The sequence below is a fragment of the Apis mellifera genome, linkage group LG11 (genome assembly GCF_003254395.2).
Source record: "Apis mellifera strain DH4 linkage group LG11, Amel_HAv3.1, whole genome shotgun sequence".
Lineage (NCBI taxonomy): Eukaryota > Metazoa > Arthropoda > Insecta > Hymenoptera > Apidae > Apis > Apis mellifera.
This window is the reverse complement of record NC_037648.1, coordinates 14,247,574-14,265,516: the sequence shown is the minus strand read 5'-3', so window position 1 is coordinate 14,265,516 and position 17,943 is coordinate 14,247,574. Positions and strand designations below refer to the sequence as shown.

The 17,943-nt window shown below is 37.9% G+C and overlaps 2 protein-coding genes across 7 annotated transcripts in view; one reads left to right on the top strand and one right to left on the bottom strand.

Annotated features, from left to right (window-relative positions):
• The window catches only part of LOC410261 (echinoderm microtubule-associated protein-like CG42247), a 19,159-nt gene extending 10,345 nt beyond the window's left edge, over positions 1 to 8,814 (top strand). The window contains exons 1-14 of one of the 3 annotated variants that reach the window (XM_026443588.1): positions 496 to 980; positions 1,122 to 1,346; positions 1,452 to 1,568; positions 2,148 to 2,379; positions 3,920 to 4,215; positions 4,286 to 4,450; positions 4,530 to 4,625; positions 4,697 to 4,834; positions 5,003 to 5,263; positions 5,374 to 5,631; positions 6,837 to 6,999; positions 7,112 to 7,294; positions 7,425 to 7,520; positions 8,418 to 8,814. In XM_026443588.1, coding sequence (XP_026299373.1) covers positions 933 to 980; positions 1,122 to 1,346; positions 1,452 to 1,568; positions 2,148 to 2,379; positions 3,920 to 4,215; positions 4,286 to 4,450; positions 4,530 to 4,625; positions 4,697 to 4,834; positions 5,003 to 5,263; positions 5,374 to 5,631; positions 6,837 to 6,999; positions 7,112 to 7,294; positions 7,425 to 7,520; positions 8,418 to 8,686 — 2,547 coding nt within the window. In that variant the 5' untranslated portion in view covers positions 496 to 932 and the 3' untranslated portion in view covers positions 8,687 to 8,814. Of the gene's footprint in view, positions 1 to 495; positions 981 to 1,121; positions 1,347 to 1,451; positions 1,569 to 2,147; positions 2,380 to 3,919; positions 4,216 to 4,285; positions 4,451 to 4,529; positions 4,626 to 4,696; positions 4,835 to 5,002; positions 5,264 to 5,373; positions 5,632 to 6,836; positions 7,000 to 7,111; positions 7,295 to 7,424; positions 7,521 to 8,417 lie in introns of those variants that run through there. The other 2 variants (XM_026443587.1, XM_026443586.1) reach the window with 2 other exon arrangements.
• On the bottom strand, positions 7,425 to 17,943 carry LOC107965250 (7SK snRNA methylphosphate capping enzyme). 4 transcript variants are annotated; one of them, XM_026443589.1, is made up of 6 exons: positions 17,635 to 17,943; positions 15,734 to 17,039; positions 15,409 to 15,627; positions 14,443 to 15,344; positions 8,441 to 8,815; positions 7,425 to 7,532 (listed from the first exon to the last, which is right to left on the bottom strand). In XM_026443589.1, exons 2-5 carry the CDS (start codon positions 17,027 to 17,029, stop codon positions 8,719 to 8,721), a joined length of 2,514 nt encoding a protein of 837 aa, XP_026299374.1. In that variant the 5' UTR covers positions 17,030 to 17,039; positions 17,635 to 17,943; the 3' UTR covers positions 7,425 to 7,532; positions 8,441 to 8,718. The 4 variants fall into 4 exon arrangements, with proteins under 4 accessions (XP_026299374.1, XP_026299376.1, XP_026299375.1 ...); XM_026443591.1 differs by lacking the exon at positions 7,425 to 7,532 and adding an exon at positions 10,525 to 10,644 and having other exon boundaries at positions 8,683 to 8,815; positions 17,635 to 17,942; XM_026443592.1 differs by lacking the exons at positions 7,425 to 7,532; positions 8,441 to 8,815 and adding exons at positions 11,165 to 11,309; positions 11,406 to 13,872 and having other exon boundaries at positions 17,635 to 17,941.

The window sequence follows — 17,943 nt, the reverse complement described above, 5'->3', positions numbered from 1 at the left end:
CGTTAACAACACATTCCTTTTTTTCCACCTCTCCTTCATTTTGAATATTGACCCTGTTCGAGCGAATCGGGATGATCAATCCAACGTAACGCTACTCGTAGCGAGAAAAATAAAAAAAAAATCTTATCAAATTAAATTTCCAATCGAAGTTTAATTTATCATAGCTTTGAGAAAGAAAATCGTGGTGAAATTATATTAAGAAAATTAATACGCGTATATATACGTAAAGCGCACGTTCGAATTTCGACGAGATTCCCAGATACTTTTGGCCGAACAGCTTACGTGTCGCGCGATTCGCCGAGCTATACCACTGGCCGGTTTGGCCTTGAGACACGATGGCTCTCCTCGAAAGCGGAGAGGGGAGGGGGGTAGGGGATGTTGCAGCCAGTTCTCCAACCCAATGGGGCAGCGCATACCCCGCCTCCAGTTGTCCATCGAACACAGCCGGAGTTGCACAGTGTCGCGAGACAGTCCTCTCGTCCACCGAGAATACGAGCCAAGTCGATAAAACTTTCCAATTCTCTCTCTCTCTCTCTCTCTTTCTCTCTCTCGAGATTGCGAAATTGATCTAATCTTTCGAAAAGAACGATATTGAAATTTCGTTGTTGCGTGCAAAGCAAGCAAGTAGAAAGAAGAAAAAAGCTTTCTATTCCCCCGGAGAGTAGCGAATAATCGAGGGAGACGAAGATAGAATTAGCGGAGAGGCAAAAAAAGTGCGGCGAGTGACGGGACGAGATAACGGTTTTCATCGATTTTTGTGGCCGCGCGAGTGATACAGGTCCACCATTGAGTCGGCAAGTTCCTCGTCCCGTTCGGACTTGGAGCCGGACTTTGCCGTTTTCGAGGAGAAATCGGACTCGTACAGCGACTCTGACCTCGATTCCTTTCGCGGCCCTAAATTCTTGGAGGATTGCGACAGTTTCGTCGTGTTGATGAGCGATTCCTTCGAAGTTATATCGCTGCCGGCCGACATGCTTCAGGTCCTACCTGTGAAACTAATATATATATAATATATATATATAATATATAACTGTGAAATTAATATATATATATATATATATAATTTCGTTATATATTATTACACGAATTAAATGAATTATTGTACGATGATAAAAATATAGCCGGCCAGCTACGGAAAGAAGAGCAACACTTGGTACACGAGCCCGACGGGCGGGGGGGGTAGTCGAGGTGGCGGGGCGGGCGGAGGATGGCAAAGCAGGCCGGCGGCCGTGGCGAGCCTCGGAAGGAAGGCTTCCATCACGGACGAGGCACCACCTCCTGGCGGTGGAAAACCTTCCTCGGGACGCGTCATACGAATCGTCAACAACCACGACCATACCGTGCAGGTATATAAAAAGGGTATTTACACGTAGAAAGAAATATATATATATATATATGTATATATTTATATACGTATAGCAGTATCTCGAGTAAATTTAATCAAACCTCAGTGTCGAGTCTTGTTGAACCTTCGCACGTCTCAACCATTCGAGGAGGTGTTGGAGGACCTTGGACAAGTATTGAAGATGAATGGGGCCAAGAGGATGTTCACAGTTTCGGGTCAAGAGGTGAGGTTATGAATAATAATTTTTGCATGTACGTGTGTATGTATGTGAAATATGAATATTGATAATTTGTTTGAAAATTGGCCGGCCAGAGAGTACGTGTGACGTACGGCGGTTGATCGATTGGCCCAATGTTTCGTGAAACGTGGGCGAGTCGAAAAGTTTATCAGCGATTTATGCAAATCGGAGACATTGGCTTATATAAAATCCGCTTGAATAATGTTTGTCCATAAATATGCATGCGACGGTGGGAAGCTATCTTCGAAATTTCCACATCGCGATTTGTACTACGTTGTACTCTCTGAAATAATATTTCTAAAACGAATAAAAATATATATATTTCTATGGATAAAAAAGAAAAATTCGTGTACGAAGATAATTATCGATCGATTCGTAATTCTGATCGGATTATAAAAATGTAACCGGGTCGCGAGAACCTTTCGTCGATACGAATATGAATTTCAAATCGGCCAATTTTCTTCTTTACCCTGAGCATTTACCGTCTACCGGTATATGTACACGCGTCATAAACGCCCGTTGTAAAATGTATTCATTCATAAATCGAAACTGTTGTACCGACAGGTAAGAAGTTTCTCCCAGTTACGGAACGAATTCGCTGACGTGGATACATTTTATCTGGGCACCGGGTCCGGGATGAGCATGGTCGGCGGTGTGTCCGCGTCCCCGGCGAGGAGGTCGAGATCGCGCGGACCGTCTACAGTTGTCGAGGACATTGGTCGTCAAAGGCGCGCCCGTAGCAAAAGCAGGCCACGCGCTTTGTACGCCCCTGATTCAGACGTCGTCCGAGTAAACGGTTCTCCATATATATATATATATATATATATATATAAATACATATATCTTGTACATTTATCTTACCGTTACTTTTATCTTAATTAACACTAGATTCGTCGAACGGACGTTGACTATATACCTCTTTTTTTACCGAAACCCGTCTTTTCTATTTACTTTTGCCTTCGATACATTTTTCACACGTATATACGTATATTTGTGCTTCTTAGTTACATTAACTTCTTTTTTTAACTTCGATATATTTTTCATACGTAAATTCTATCTTGAATGTATATGCTTGTTAAATTTGATGCATCTTACCATTACTTTTATCTTAATTATAACATTAAATTCAACGGACGTTGACTATACCTCTTTTTTTACCGAAACCCGTCTTTTCTATTTACTTTTGCCTTCGATATATTTTTTACACGTATCTTAGATGTATATACACGTATATTTATGCTTGTTAGATTTGATGCACTTTACCGTTACTTTCTTCTTAGTTACATTAACTATATACTTCTTTTTTTACCGAAACCCGTCTTTTCTATTTAGTATTGTATTCGATACATTTTTCACATATAAACTCTATCTTGAACGTATATGCTGCACCTTACCGTTACTTTCTTCTTAATTACGTTAATATTAGATTTATGGACGTTGACTATACTTTTTTTTTTACCGTTTTTTCTATTTACTATTGTCTTTGATACATTTTTCACACGTAAACTCTATCTTGGATGTATATGCTTCTTAGATTTGATACACTTTAATGTTACTTTCTTCTTAATTACATTAATAGATTTATGGATATTGACTGATATATATTTTTTTTTTTACTGAAATCGGTCTTTCTGACGGGTATATTAAAATGCAATTTTTTGTAAATTATTTATTTAAAATCTATCTAGATTTTTATTTACTATTGTCTTCAATACACGTAAACTCTATCTTGAATGCATATACACGCATATATGCTTGTTAGATTTGATGCAAATATAGTTAGATAGACAGTTGAAGCTGAAATATTTTGTTCATTGTGTTTGATGATCAGTGCCAAATTATTCGGCTGAATTGAAGAAAATTTCGGTTCTAAGAAACAATTATAAAATATGTAAAGGGGCCATCCCGCTTTCACAGTATTTTCTTCATTATCTTCAGCATCTTTTGTTTCACTTTCTATATTTGAAATGAAATATGTTTCGTCAAATTCTTTATCAATTGCACGTCTTTTTGAAATGTAAAAAAGCTTCCAAATAGCATTTGTTTTTTTCCTCTTTTACAAACTGTTGAAATTATCTCTCCTGTAAATCTATTTCTCATTACAAAATAATAAGAAATATTCGCTCACAAAAATCTTCCTCTGCAAAATTCAACGTTTTATTCCTTTTCTTGGACATAAATTGACGGGTATCACAACAACCTACAAAACAATGAAATACAAATATCCCAGAGAAAGCGAATAGAAAAATATCATTAAAAAGTAACAAAATTTGCAATATTTCTCTGGATCTATGTACACTTGTCGTATTCAATCTCGCTTATTTAATGATAAACAGATTACAGCGTGGTCGAGGTGTTGAGGGACGAGCCAGCGAGGGTGACCATCCGAGGATTGAGAAGATCGTTCTACCCGCCCTCCCACCTGCCCCCCGTCGACAACTCTCCCCCTGAGAAGAAGCTGCAGCTCGAGTGGGTTTACGGTTATCGGGGCACCGATACCCGTCGAAACCTGTGGGTATTGCCCAGCGGCGAACTCTTGTACTACGTGGCCGCCGTGGCTGTTCTCTTCGACCGAGAGGAAAATGCACAACGGCACTACGTAGGCCACACGGAGGACATCACGTGCATGGAGGTATATACATATATATCCTGGAAGGAATTAGAAGATGTTATTGACCATGCTAATTTCGTTATTGTATCAGGTTCATCCGAGCAGGGAGTTGGTCGCGTCCGGGCAAAAAGCCGGCAGGCACAGGAAAGCGCAACCGCACGTGCGCATATGGTCGACAGAGACGTTGCTCACCCTGTACGTGTTCGGGATGACCGAGTTCCAGATGGGCGTCTCCGCGTTGGCGTTCTCGCAGCTGGTAAAAATAATTAATTCTCGCTTAAGTCAAGAGCAATTTTTCACACATTTTATTATTCACATTTTCCCGAATTTTACAGAACGGTGGTAGTTACGTGTTGGCTGTCGACGCTGGTAGGGAGGCGATACTCTCCGTCTGGCAGTGGCAATGGGGCCATTTGTTGGGCAAAGTGGCGGTAAGCTATCCTTTCAACGATTCACGCGGAACTCGTTGAACCAATCTCATCAATTTAATCATGTCGCGCAGACGATGCAGGAGGATCTGACGGGGGCGGCCTTCCATCCCCTCGACGACAACCTCCTGATCACTCACGGGCGGGGCCACTTGACGTTCTGGAACAGGCGCAAGGACGGTTTCTTCGAGAGGACGGACATCATCAAACCTGTAAGTTTGATCATAAACGTCACGTTCTCTTTTTTTTTTTTTCAATACACATGGAATTATCTCATCGATTCTCTTGTCTCTTTCTCCCCCTCTCTCTCTTTCTCTCTCTCTGTCTGTCTGTCTGTCTATCTATCTCTCTCTCTCTCTCTCTCTCCCTCTCCGTTTAAGCCGTCCCGCACGCACGTGACCAGCATCCAATTTGAACAGGACGGGGATGTCGTAACAGCGGACAGCGACGGTTTCATCACCGTGTACTCGGTGGACGCGGACGGCGCTTACTTCGTCCGCATGGAATTCGAGGCGCACAACAAAGGTATCAGCTCCCTGGTCATGTTGTCGGAGGGTACGTTGCTCTCCGGCGGTGAGAAGGACCGTAAGATAGCAGCCTGGGATTCCCTGCAGAATTACAAGCGTATCACGGATACGAAAGTACGCGCGTAAGACTCTGTGTGTGTGTGCGTGTAAACTAGACCCAGTAGGGATAGGAAAATTTCGGCGGTGTTAAATTGGATTGATCTGGGGGGCGGGGGACGTTCCAGTTGCCGGAGGCGGTCGGGGGTGTGCGCAGCATCTATCCCCAGAGGCCGGGGAGGAACGATGGGAATATTTACGTGGGTACGACGAGGAACAACATCCTGGAGGGATCCCTTCAGAGGAGATTCAATCAGGTGGTGTTCGGGCATGGGAGACAGTTGTGGGGCCTTGCCGTCCATCCTGACGACGAGGTGTTCGCCACGGCTGGCCACGACAAGAACATTGCCCTTTGGCGCAGGCACAAACTCCTCTGGACGACTCAGGTAGCAATCAGGTTTTCTCCTTCTCTTCTTTCTCTTCTTCTTCTTCTTCTTTTTTTTGTTCTTATTTTTATTCTTCTCCTTTTTTTGTTCTTCTTCTCCTCCTCCTTGTTTTTATTATTTTATTCTTTTTCTTATTTTTATTCTTCTTCCTCTTTTTACTCTTGTTTTACTCTTCTTTTATTTTTATTCTTCTTCCTCTTTTTACTCTTGTTTTACTTCTTCTTTTACTCTTGTTTTTCTTCCTCTTTTTCTTTCTCTTCTTTCTTTTCTTCTTTTTATTCTCTTTTTTGTTCTTCTTATTTTTATTCTTTTTCTTCTTGTTTTCCTCCTTGTTTTTGTTCTTTTTCTTATTTTTATTCTTCTTTTTTTTCTTGTTCTTCCTTTTTTCTCTTTACTCTCTTTCTTGTTCTTCTTTTTGTTTTTTTTATTTTTATTCTTTTTCTTGTTCTTGTTCTTCTTCTTCTTCTTATTATTCTTCTTATTTTTATTCTTCTTCTTTTTCTTGTTTTTCTTCTTATTCTCCTTCTTGTTCTTCTTTTTGTTCTTTTTATTTTTATTCTTCTTTTTTTCTTTCTCTTTTTTCTTTTTACTCTTCTTTTTGTTCTTATTCTTCTCCTTCTTGTTTGTTCTTTTTGTTCTTCTTATTTTTATTCTTCTTCTTGTTTTTATTTTTATTCTCCTTCTTGTTCTTCTTATTTTTATTCTTTTTCTTGTTTTTATTTTTATTCTCCTTCTTGTTCTTCTTATTTTTCTTCTTCTTCTTGTTTTTATTTTTATTTTCCTTTTTGTTCTTCTTTTTGTTCTTCTTATTTTTATTCTTTTTCTTCTTCTTCTCTTTCTTGTTTTTGTTTTTCTTTTTCTTATTTTTATTCTTTTTCTTTTTCTTGTTCTTTCTCTTTTTGTCCTTACTCTTCTTTTTCTTATTTTTATTCTTCTTCTTCCTCTTTTTCTCCTTACTCTTGTTTTTCTTCCTCTTTTTTCTCTTCTTCTTTTTTTTCTTTTTCTTATTTTCCTTCTTATTCTTCTTTTTTTTCTTGTTCTTCTTCTTCTCCTTGTTTTTGTTCTTCTTTTTATTATTTTTATTTTTCTTTTTTTGTTGTTCTTTCTCTTTTTCTCCTTACTCTTCTTCTTGTTCCTCCTTACTCTTTTTCTTCTTCTTCTTATTTTTATTCTTTTCTTCTAATTGTTCTTTTTGTTCTTTTTAGGTCGGTTTCGAGTGTATTTGCATAGCTTTCCATCCTTTCGGTGTCGCGCTTGCAGCCGGGTCCTCGGAGGGTCACCTTTTGGTGCTTGCCGCGGATACAGGTGCGGCTGTGGCAACCCTCAGAGTGTGCGGTTCGCCGTTGTCGTGCATTGGCTACAATCCAAGTAATATAAAAAAATATAAAATTACCGATTTATCGCGAGATTCTTTTTTTCTCTTTTTTTTTTCACGTCGACCGTAAATTACAACATAACCTCACTTTTGTTCGCAAAACAGCGGGTGAAATCGTTGCGATGGGCTCTCAGAACGGTAGCGTGTATCTGTTCAGAGTGTCCAGGGACGGGTTCTCGTACAAGAAGAGCAACAAAATTCGCGGGACGCAACCGTTGGTCCAGCTCGACTGGAGCTCCGACAGCAGATTCCTTCAAACGGTTACCCAGGACTACGATTTAGTATTTTGTAACTACTGTTTCCCTTCTCTTCTTTCCTCTTCTCGCTTCGAACAAACGAAATCAATCAAATCTAACATATAATAAACGTTAAAAAAAATATATAAATAAATAAATTAACGAATAAATAAATTTCTCAGGGGACGTGAAAGCGTTGTCGTCCGAAAAGAGTCCGCTCGTGATGAAGGACGTGAAATGGTACACCCACAATTGCATGGTTGGATACATGGTGTCCGGTAAGTGCGAACCTGCCATATAACAGAAAAATTACGAACCGTTATAAAACTTTACTAGACTCGCGCATACACACAACATATAACACACACACAATATACACAACACAACATCACACACATAATACACACAAAACAACATAATACACAAACACAACACACACACACACACAGAGAGAGGGGCACATAACACACACGCTTGCGTGCAACACACACACACACACACACACACACACACACACACACACACAATATACACACAGAGGAGGAGGGGCATGCAATACACACAACACACACACACTCTCACACACCCATACACACACACACACACACAAAACATACACAAAACACACAATACACACACAGAGGAGGAGGGGCATGCAATACACACAACACACATAAAACACCACACACACACACACACACACACACACACACACACACACACACACACACACACACACACACACACACACACACACACACACACACACACACACACACACACACACACACACACACACACACACACACACACACACACACACACACACACACACAAAACACACAATACACACACAGAGAAGGAAGGGCATGCAATACACACAACACACATAAAACACACACACACACACACACACACACACACACACACACACACACACACACACACACACACACACACACACACACACACACACACACACACACACACACACACACACACACACACACACACACACAGAGAGAGAGAGAGAGAGAGAGAGAGAGAGAGAGAGAGAGAGAGAGAGAGAGAGAGAGAGAGAGAGAGAGAGAGAGAGAGAGAGAGAGAGAGAGAGAGAGAGAGAGAGAGAGAGAGAGAGAGAGAGAGAGAGAGTAATCGTTCGTTGTCCCGCGCAGGAATGTGGAATAATCGTTATTACCCGTTGACGACCGTTTTAACGACGTCGAGTCGATCGGCGGCGCACGACATGTTGGTCAGCGGGGACGCGGAAGGATACTTGAGGCTTTTCAGGTATCCGTGCACCAGTGCTAAGGCCGAGTACATCGAGGAGAAGGTGTACAGCTCTCTGGTGGCTTGCGCCAGATTTCTTTACAACGATCAGAACGTGGTGACGGTCGGTGGGACCGACGCCGCTCTCATGCTCTGGGAGCTGGTCGACGAGTAGAAGAAGAAGAAGAAGAAGAAGAAGAAGACCTCCTACCTCCTTGTCGTAGATACTCCCCTTCTACTATTTGCAGCGACTTTTAGACTGTGCAGTTCGTTTTTGGGAAGGATTGGTGACGATCCTTCTTCCCTATTTTCACGAAAAAAAGAAGAAAAAGAAAAACAAAAGATAAGTCTTATCTTGATGCGCTGGATTCGATGACGCGAGATTCGTTCCCCTTCGGGGAAATGAGACGAATGTCCGTTTCTATTGAATCGCTTAAGATACTTGGCAATTTTTACTTCCCAACGAATTTCTATATCGATCGATTGTATAAACGAAACGTAATATCTTGTCGCAACGATCATCGTTCAAAATCCGATTGATGCGTTGCCCGATCGATTCATTGTTTGTTCGTTGGTGGTCGACGGTTCCTCCTTGGAAACGGGGGAAACGTCTTTCTTTTTAAATTGTGAAACCTTACAGTTTTATACAAAGGCGAATAACCGCTCTTTCCCATAGTTGAAATTGAAATACAATTTGTTATTGTGACGGGGATACTGTTTTTAACGGAGAGGAAAGGGAAGATAGGATCTATACAAACTGGCTAAAGTTGCAATTTCACTTTTTTTGAACAACCATCTTGTAAACGATCATCTATCTCATGGTGTAAAATTTCCAAAAAAAAAGAAGAAATAATAAGAATCCTCTTTCAAAACGAATGATTCAATTTCTAGTCTCTCAGAATCACGAGGAGAAACAAGGATCCGCTCCTCCCTTCCTTTCCAACTGTTTTGTCATTGTCGTGCTACGACCTCTTGTATACATTTGATAACAACGACGAACAATAATGTTATCACGCTACAACGATAAGTGCAGTACATTATTAAAAGGCGTAATGAAAAACAATAGTAGCGCGAGTGTTATATATGTCTTATTACCCAGAGTAGTAGGGTCGTAAAAGAAGAAACAAAAAAAAAAAAAAAAAAAAAAAAAAAAAAAAAGAAGAAAAAGAAGAAAAAAAGAAACGATACGTGCACGTTCAGGAGCGTGCCAGTTCCCGGGGCGCTGGCGCCCCTTGGTAGATTTTAAGCGATAAAAAAAAAAAAATAGTTTTAAAACTAAAAATAAAAGAATGACGAGACGAGACAAATATCATATATATATATATATATAAAAGAAAGAAAGAAAAAAAAACACGCACCCTTTGCGAATTTGAACGAACGAATCAATTTATTTTCTTCGTTTCGAAGAGATTTTCTTCCCCCCCCCCCCCTAGAGAAAAAAAACGCCGTGTTGCGGGTCAACTCTCGCGTCGATTCTCCCCTTCCTTTTCTCTTTCTTTCTTCCGTTCACTACTTCACATTTCTAGAGAAAATAAATTGATCGAGATACGATATATATATATATACACGTACACATCCACATATATATATATATATATATATATATATATATATATATATATATATATATACGTATACATATAGCGGTAGAACGATATGTACACGAGAGAATCTTTCTCTCTCTCGTGTTGGCAAGCTATGCTCGGGATCGTCACTGCCATGGCATCGAGATCGAAATTTTTGTTCCACAGCCTGCAACGCTTCGAAATATATACTGATTTTTCTCTGCGTGTGAGCTCTAGCGAGCGATCAACCAACTATTTCCGAGAGGTTACTGATCTCCGCTCGTACTCGACTCGTACTCCCTCTTTTAAAACGGTTCTCTCTCTGTCGAGAGAACCGATTGAAATTTACTCCTTTTTCTTTTATTTCAATTCTTCAACAGCGTTAGCGTAGATTCTTAAGGGAATTAAAAGTGTATTATACGATAAAAAAAAAAATATCTCGAATTACCTGCGAGTTCAAAACGAATTTGTGTCACGTGTTGTGTGAAATTATGGTTAAAAAGAAAAAGAAAGAAAGATAGAATCGTTTCAATCGCAGGCAGAACTGTATTTTGCCCTTCGATGCATCCTGAAACAAAAACGGAAAAAAAGGATTCAAACGATCCCTCGAATCTTTAGCGTAAAAATCAATAATAATAACAGTGTAGAAAAAAGCTATCTTATTACAATAAATTCTGCACGAATTAGATACAAAAGTGAAACTGCGTTCAAATTGTTTTCGTCCACTTTTCTCTCGTCATTGACGCGAGAAATACAAAATGAATACAATTCAATTCTTGGGTGATGAAAGTAAAAAAAAAAAAAAAAGATAACAACAACAATCACTGAGTCAAAGCAATTTTTTTTTTATTATTAATTTTTATTTTTCTTACACTATGAGTGCTCCTGGTAAGCGTCTAAGTGGTTCAATTTCTTTTCATCCTCTCAAACGTAACACGTAACGGGAAAATTGAATTTCGATCGCCATGGTGTCGATTTGTGCTTCAATTTCACTTTTACTCGCTTTGTCCTCGACCGCCCACATTTCTTCCTTTCCAAAAAAAAAAAAAAAAAAAAAAGTGTTTCCTTTTTTTTTTTTTTTTTTTTTCTTCTTCTAATTCGAACAACGTGCTACACATTCAAGGCGACGAGGGATAAAAAGTTACGAACGTGTCAGTCGCATTCGTGTTCGAGTTGATTTCATGCGCGAAAGAAGACATAAGTTGAAGATATAAGTATTTATGATTCTAGTTACTAAAAGAGAGAGAGAGAGAAAAAAGAAGAAAAATAGAAAAAATATAAACGAATTCAACTTCTATATATATATAAAAAAAAAAGAAAATTAATTACCAATCATCAAACAATTTTCTTCATCTTCCGTTTGCCAATTTCTCAAAGAAGAAAATACTTGATCTTTCTTCATCTTCTTCCGTTTCATCTCTGCTTGAGACGATTTTTTTTTTTTTAATAAATCGATTTCACCGTTTCAATTACAATAGAGAATTAGAAGATTACAAAGTGACTTCATTTAAATGGAATTTGAATGAAAAAAACGTGCAACATGTATATGCATTATTGCGTGTGCGCATGCGCGTAATTATGATTATGAACGCATGAAACATTGGCTCGAACAAGAATGTTTGGCGGAGCGTGCGAGAAAGTTCGCACGAATCGAAAACGAAATTTCATTTCGAGGTAAAAAGTGACTATTCGCGTGATTATTCCATTCTTCCTCTCCGTGATATTACAGACTAGATATTACAAGAAGGAAAGCCGCTTGTACTACAAGTATTCGGCGGAAGCTTTCGTTTTCATGTTTCGTTTTCTTTTCTCTCTTTTTTTTTTTTTTCCCCCATTTATCACTATTATTGTTTCTCTCATCTTTGTTTTCTCTCTTCCATTTTGAGTCGTTCTTGAGGAACTTTTGTACAATTGCCGAGTATATATCATTTCTTTTTTTTTTTCTTTTTTTTTTTTTTGTAAATTCTTCTGCGTCTTCTTTCTTTATGTCTATATGACTCGTGTATATAACGAATGACCACGCTTCAACGATATAATAATACTTTCGACAACTTCGATCATCTCTCTCTCTCTCTCTCGCTCTCGCTCTTTCATTCTCACGCTCTCTCTCTCGCTCGCTCTCTCTCTCTCTCGCTCGTTCAATCTTTCTCTATTCTCTATTCAACAAATTCGAAGATTTCTTGGCTTTATAAATAAATAACAACTATATGAAACAATACGCTCGGATCCTTTAAAATTACATAAATTTACAGGTCTACAATCTAAGGTTTTCACAAACCTATGTCTCACTTTTCCATCAGTCAATCTCTCTTTCACCCCCTCTCTCTCTCTCTCTCTCTCTCCTCTAAATTTCTTAGCAATCAATTTTATCATTCATTATGTTCATTACGTCCTTCTGTACAATTTTATTCATTATTATTTCCTTTCCTTTTTTCCCTTCTTTTTTTTTGTTTTGTCTCACTCATGATATACTCTTTCATTCTCTCATTCTCTCCATTTTCTTCTTCTTCTTGTTCTTCTTCTTCCTCTACTCTCATTGTCAATCAATCAAATAAACGAAAAAAAAAAAGAAGAAGAAGAAGAAGAAGAAAAGAACGTTTGTCGGTTCTTTTTCTTTCTTTTCTCTTTTCCTTTCTTCGTCTTTCCTCGCAATATATATGTATATATAATATATAAATTCACAATAGAGGCAACGTGTTGATAAGCAATTAAAATTAAAAAGCAGCGTCTTTTTAATTTTGTCACATTATTATAGTTAAAAAGATACAGCCTGCAACGTACAGAAAAATGGATCAAGTTTAAAAACACAGTGGTGGATATATATATGTATATATCCTTGCCTGGCCGATTAATATAAACCAAAACAATAACAATAATAATAAAATCGTGTATTTTCCTTACTCCCTCTCTTTTCTTCCCAGATTCAGGATGGGTTTTTCCGAAGAAGAGAAACTGCTTCTTCGATTGTTCATCTTTACTTTTCTCTTTTCCTCTCCTCTCCTTTACACGGGAAAGACGAATATGGCAATGACGCAAGCAGAGCTTTTGCAGAAGCACAAACCTGAGAAATTATCTCTATTTCCTCTTTATTATATTATATTCATCGCACCTCTTCTCCCCTTCGTTTCTTTTCTCTTTTTCCCTTTTCTTCGCATCGTCGAAAGACACGGTAAAGTCAAAAGAAGAAGAAAAAAAAAAAAAAAAAGTCAGTCTTCGTTCTAGACTAACCCCCGTTATTAATTAACGAACAATATCCGGGAAAAAACGTGCTTCGGGATAGTGCACAATGCAAAATGCTTCGTTTTCGTTTAGGCACGTACTTAGAATTTGTTTCGCCTATCCATCATCCTTCAAATTTGCCAACGTTTTTTCGTTTTAATGTACACTATTCAGTTTCTCAGGCACAGCCAGCAGATATAAGAATTTCGCATTTCTTATCTCGCTATTTTTCACATTCGTTAACGTATGTGTGTTATTAAGCGATACAATTTCTATCATGTACAGTGCTTACTTTTAGATCTTTATTCCTTTCTTCGTTTGTTCCTTTTTTATTATTATTATTATTAATATTATTTATTATCATCGTTTATTACTATCATTATTATTATTATTATTATTATTACTATTATTATTTATCATTATTCCTTCTCGAGTCTCATCCTCTAATGGAGCATCACACGTTGTGTCACGTATATATTTAACACCTGGTAATAGTAATAGTCTCTTATATTCAAGATTAATTTGACAGATTCGCGCTAATACAAATTACATTACACTGAAACTCTCACCAGGTATCCTAAAAAAACAGAACTATCTATTTATATCTCGGTGTGTAATTAAACTCGGAATTAATTAAAAAAATCTTTATAAAGAGAGAGAGAAAAAAAAAGAAGAAGAAGAAGAAGGAGAAGAAACGTGGAACGGATTGGGAAGAAAGGAAGGGAGGAGAAGGAGGAGGAGGAATGATGCAGAGCTAACGTGGTGGATCCATTGTCAAATATCTTATTTATGTCCATGAATAATAATAATTACTTATCCCTTTTTCTTTTATTCGTTTATCGTTGCCTGTATGAGATTGCCTATATGAAATCTTGGAATAGGATATTGCAAATGATATTATTCCATGCTCGTGTTTCAACGCTACAAATGTATAAATAATACCACTGAAACCAACACAATTACTTAGTGCCCGTTTGGGATGTTTATGAGAGGGAGGAGGAGGAGAAGGAGAAGGAGGGAGGGAGGGGAGAAAAAAAAATGGATGGGAAGAAGAACGAAAATAGGAAAGGTCGAAAACAGCCTAAGTCTGTATGGTAGCACCGTTTTTGTTTTTTTCCTTATGTAGAGGGTAAAAATATCTATTTACGTGTTATCCGAGATCAATTCACAATGTTGCCTCTCCGTTCGTTTCTTTGCGCAAGGACTCCTCAATCCATTGCCCAATTCCTTCCATTCCTCGGTCTTTGTCCCACACTCTTCCTCCTCGTTGCTCCTTTCATTTAGACGATCGCTCGTCGATTGGACGTTTGATTCGTTCCCTCTTCGCTCCTTCTCCGATCTGCTGCTTGTTGAAATTGACGTATCTTCCTCCTTAACCTCCTTAACCTCCGTTATCCTTTCAATTTCGCCCGTTACGGATCTGAACGTTGTCCCATCCACGCTTTTGGATCTCTTTGCGTCTATTACATCTTCCGTTTCTACACTTCGCTTTCTCAACGTTTGATTTTCAATCGTGGCCGTTTTATTATTCGGTTGCACGCTCTCCGATGCGCTCGAACACTCGAATGACTGACTTTCCGTCTCTATTTTATCGTTCTCTACATTTACATCCACGTAACACATTTTCGAGGCGTCCGATGGTTGGTTATCATTATTGTGGCCAATCGTGTCGTAGCACGGAGTCGCGCTAGGGGCATAAACATTCTCCAACTGATCGTATTGGCTCATGGATTCGTTGCTTTGTTGACTGATCTCCGACATATTCCCCTCTTTAGCGTCCTCCTTCTTGAACAGTTTTCTCTCGTATTCCTTCAATTTCCTTCTTTCCTCGTCCCTTCGCTCTTGTCTGTTCAACATGCTTTTCCTGAGATCATCTTGCGATAAATCTGCTTTGGTGAACAAATGGATCGGCCGTTGGAATCCTTTCGCCGGATGGGGGGGGATCGACAATACCTCGCATTTGGAAAAACCGACTTCTGAAGATAGTAGATACTGGGTGAAATTATGTGGTCGAAACTCGATACTTTGATAATTCTTGTATATACGTTCCTGCAATGACAAAAATAAGGTTAATATATTTTTACGCGTATATGAATTGAAATGGAATACTCACGGTGAGATTCTTTTTCTTGGTATAACTGCTCCAACCTTGAGGTTCTAATATTAAAACCCCACTCGGGCGTAATTGGGCATACATACGTTTGAATGCTTGTTTTAAACCTGCATCTCCGAAATTCAAGTGTATCCATTTAGTTATCGATAAACAAAGAATCGCATCAAATTGTGGTTGTTCTGTACATAATAAAGAATCATCCTCGAGCACGTAATTACCCTGAAAATGTATACATATTTAGATTCCTTTTATGACAACAATTTATAAAATTTATTTAATATAATTTGTATAATTTTTCTTTTCTTTTCTTTTTTTAATATGATACCTGTACAAAATTAACATTGTAAGGGAAACCTTTATGACTTTTATCTTTTGTGAAACCTGGAATATCTACTGGGCCATAATTGATTGGCATAGATATTGGGAAGAAGTTTACATCCTGATGATCGCTGTCTTCATTACCAGCAGGAGACTGTACACAATTGACATAATGTTTGATATTTTTTCGAGCTATATTGATAAGTGTTCTATCAATGTCAATACCAGTTACACTGCGAGCAGAGAAATCTCTTGCAACGGAAAGGGTAATGTGGCCAATATTGCAACCAATGTCTAACACATCTTTCCCAACAAATAAATGTTTTCGCTGTGCAAATACTGTCAGTCTTGTGTCCATTTCGTTATGAGAATTGCGATATCCGTAATACCTATTATAATTTCCATATTGATAACGTGCATCTTTCTCCCTGAATTTGGGCATTGTTTGTTTCTTTTTCTTGTCTTGACTTGGTCTATGTTGTGGTCTAGGCTTCCATGCTCCGGGTTGAGGAATTACAGGACTGACAATTTTATCTTTGACATCTAGTTTTCTTAATCTTTTATCTTTAGGCTCCTCCAAACCTTTTAAACGTAATTTATTCTTGTCTTTTTGTGGACTTTCTGGTTTTGCCTCTTTAACTTGACTGGATGTATTGATTGGTGGTGAATTCAACGATGGTTGTTGCACTTCTGTTTCAACATTTTCTGAAACACTATGTTCCATAGGTTCTGCAACATCGATACCATCACAGTCTTTAATTTTAGTCTCAATAGAATCACTTGCATCATTCCCAGAACCTGAAGATGCTCGTTTTTTCTTTCTATTTCGTCGTTTAGAGCCCTTTTTTGTCGGTGATATAAGCTGCTTCTCATATTCGTCATTGTCATTGCAATTGCTTAGGTTCAAAGGATCACAGATATTTGGTGGAATTATGACTTCAATTACTTCTTTCTTATGCTTAGGTGTTGGTAATGGGCTAGATTTAGGTGTGACAGCATTCATAGCTCTATTTATTTCCTCATCTTGCATGCTATTTAAATTTAAAGGATCACATATGTTACCACCAAGCAGAAATTTTGTGGGTGGAATAATTGCACCTTCCTTCTTTCTACGTTTGTATGGTGGAAAAAATTTACCATTGCTAGTAAAACTTTGTAGACGCTTTCTACCAAATTTAAAATGACGACTATCCTCATGTTTATGCTTTTTATGAGAGGAGTTAAATGTTTTTCTTGATTTATCATTTTCCTTTTTAGTAATTTGACTTACTTTAGTAGTCCGATCAACTTGTGCAGATGACATTTTTGGAAACCTAAAAAAATAATTAAAGACAATTAGAAATGAAAATGATTGTTTTTGTATCAAAGAAAAAAAAATTAAATATTGTAAAAGATAAATAATTAAAAAATACAAATATAAATATAATAAATTTAAATTGATAAGATTTTAATAATAAATTATTTATTGACTACTGTACACATAAATAATCTACATAGTGAACAAAAACTTTCGAAATAAAATTTCGAATTGACATTATACATGTAAATATAAAAATTATCATAATAGAGATATATAATACATAAAAGAAAAGACGTTATATTATGTTGTAAAACAATTCTTCTTATCGTATATCAAGAAGTGCAAATACATTATCTCATGAGAAATAATTACATAAAATCTTTTTCATATTAGGTTCATAAATTCAGAGCAATAGTAGGCTATCCAATCATTTGCTCGAAAACTCTTTACGATCATGTATACTCGGCTCTCTGCGTAAATTTATCGTTCCCGCGATCGCGCATGCGCAGATTATGGTTTATGCGTTCTGTAAACGGATGGTCGCCTGTGCCTAGAGTTTTCGTTCTGAATTTTTGCCCTTAATTGCCTTGCTAAACGTACAAACTTACCTTCAAACGTTTTGCACACTGCTTTAGTTTCACTTCGACGTACTTTTTGTTCGCATTAAGCACAAAAATCCACGTTTGTCACAAGATATGTGATGCACCCAGCTCCGAACTGTCGTTGAGCGCCCATCAACGATGGCGAATAGCTGCTTCGCTTGCTTTGCTCAAACTCCATTTTCTATGTGGGTACCCGAATGAGCCGAAGATAGCTTCGGCAATTTTCGGCAATCAAATATAATTTGATCGGAGAAAAACAATTTTTCAAATACCGTATAAACGTGAAATTCTTAAAGAATTGTAAAAATTATTGTA

Excerpts from the sequence above, each read along its gene's own strand:
- LOC107965250 (XM_026443589.1), bottom strand. The coding sequence starts at position 17,029 with ATGTCATCTGCACAAGTTGATCGGACTACTAAAGTAAGTCAAATTACT. Across the intron at positions 15,628-15,733 it reads ACAATGTTAATTTTGTACAG|GGTAATTACGTGCTCGAGGA; the intron begins GTATCATATTAA and ends ATACATTTTCAG. Across the intron at positions 15,345-15,408 it reads CCAAGAAAAAGAATCTCACC|GAACGTATATACAAGAATTA; the intron begins GTGAGTATTCCA and ends TTGTCATTGCAG.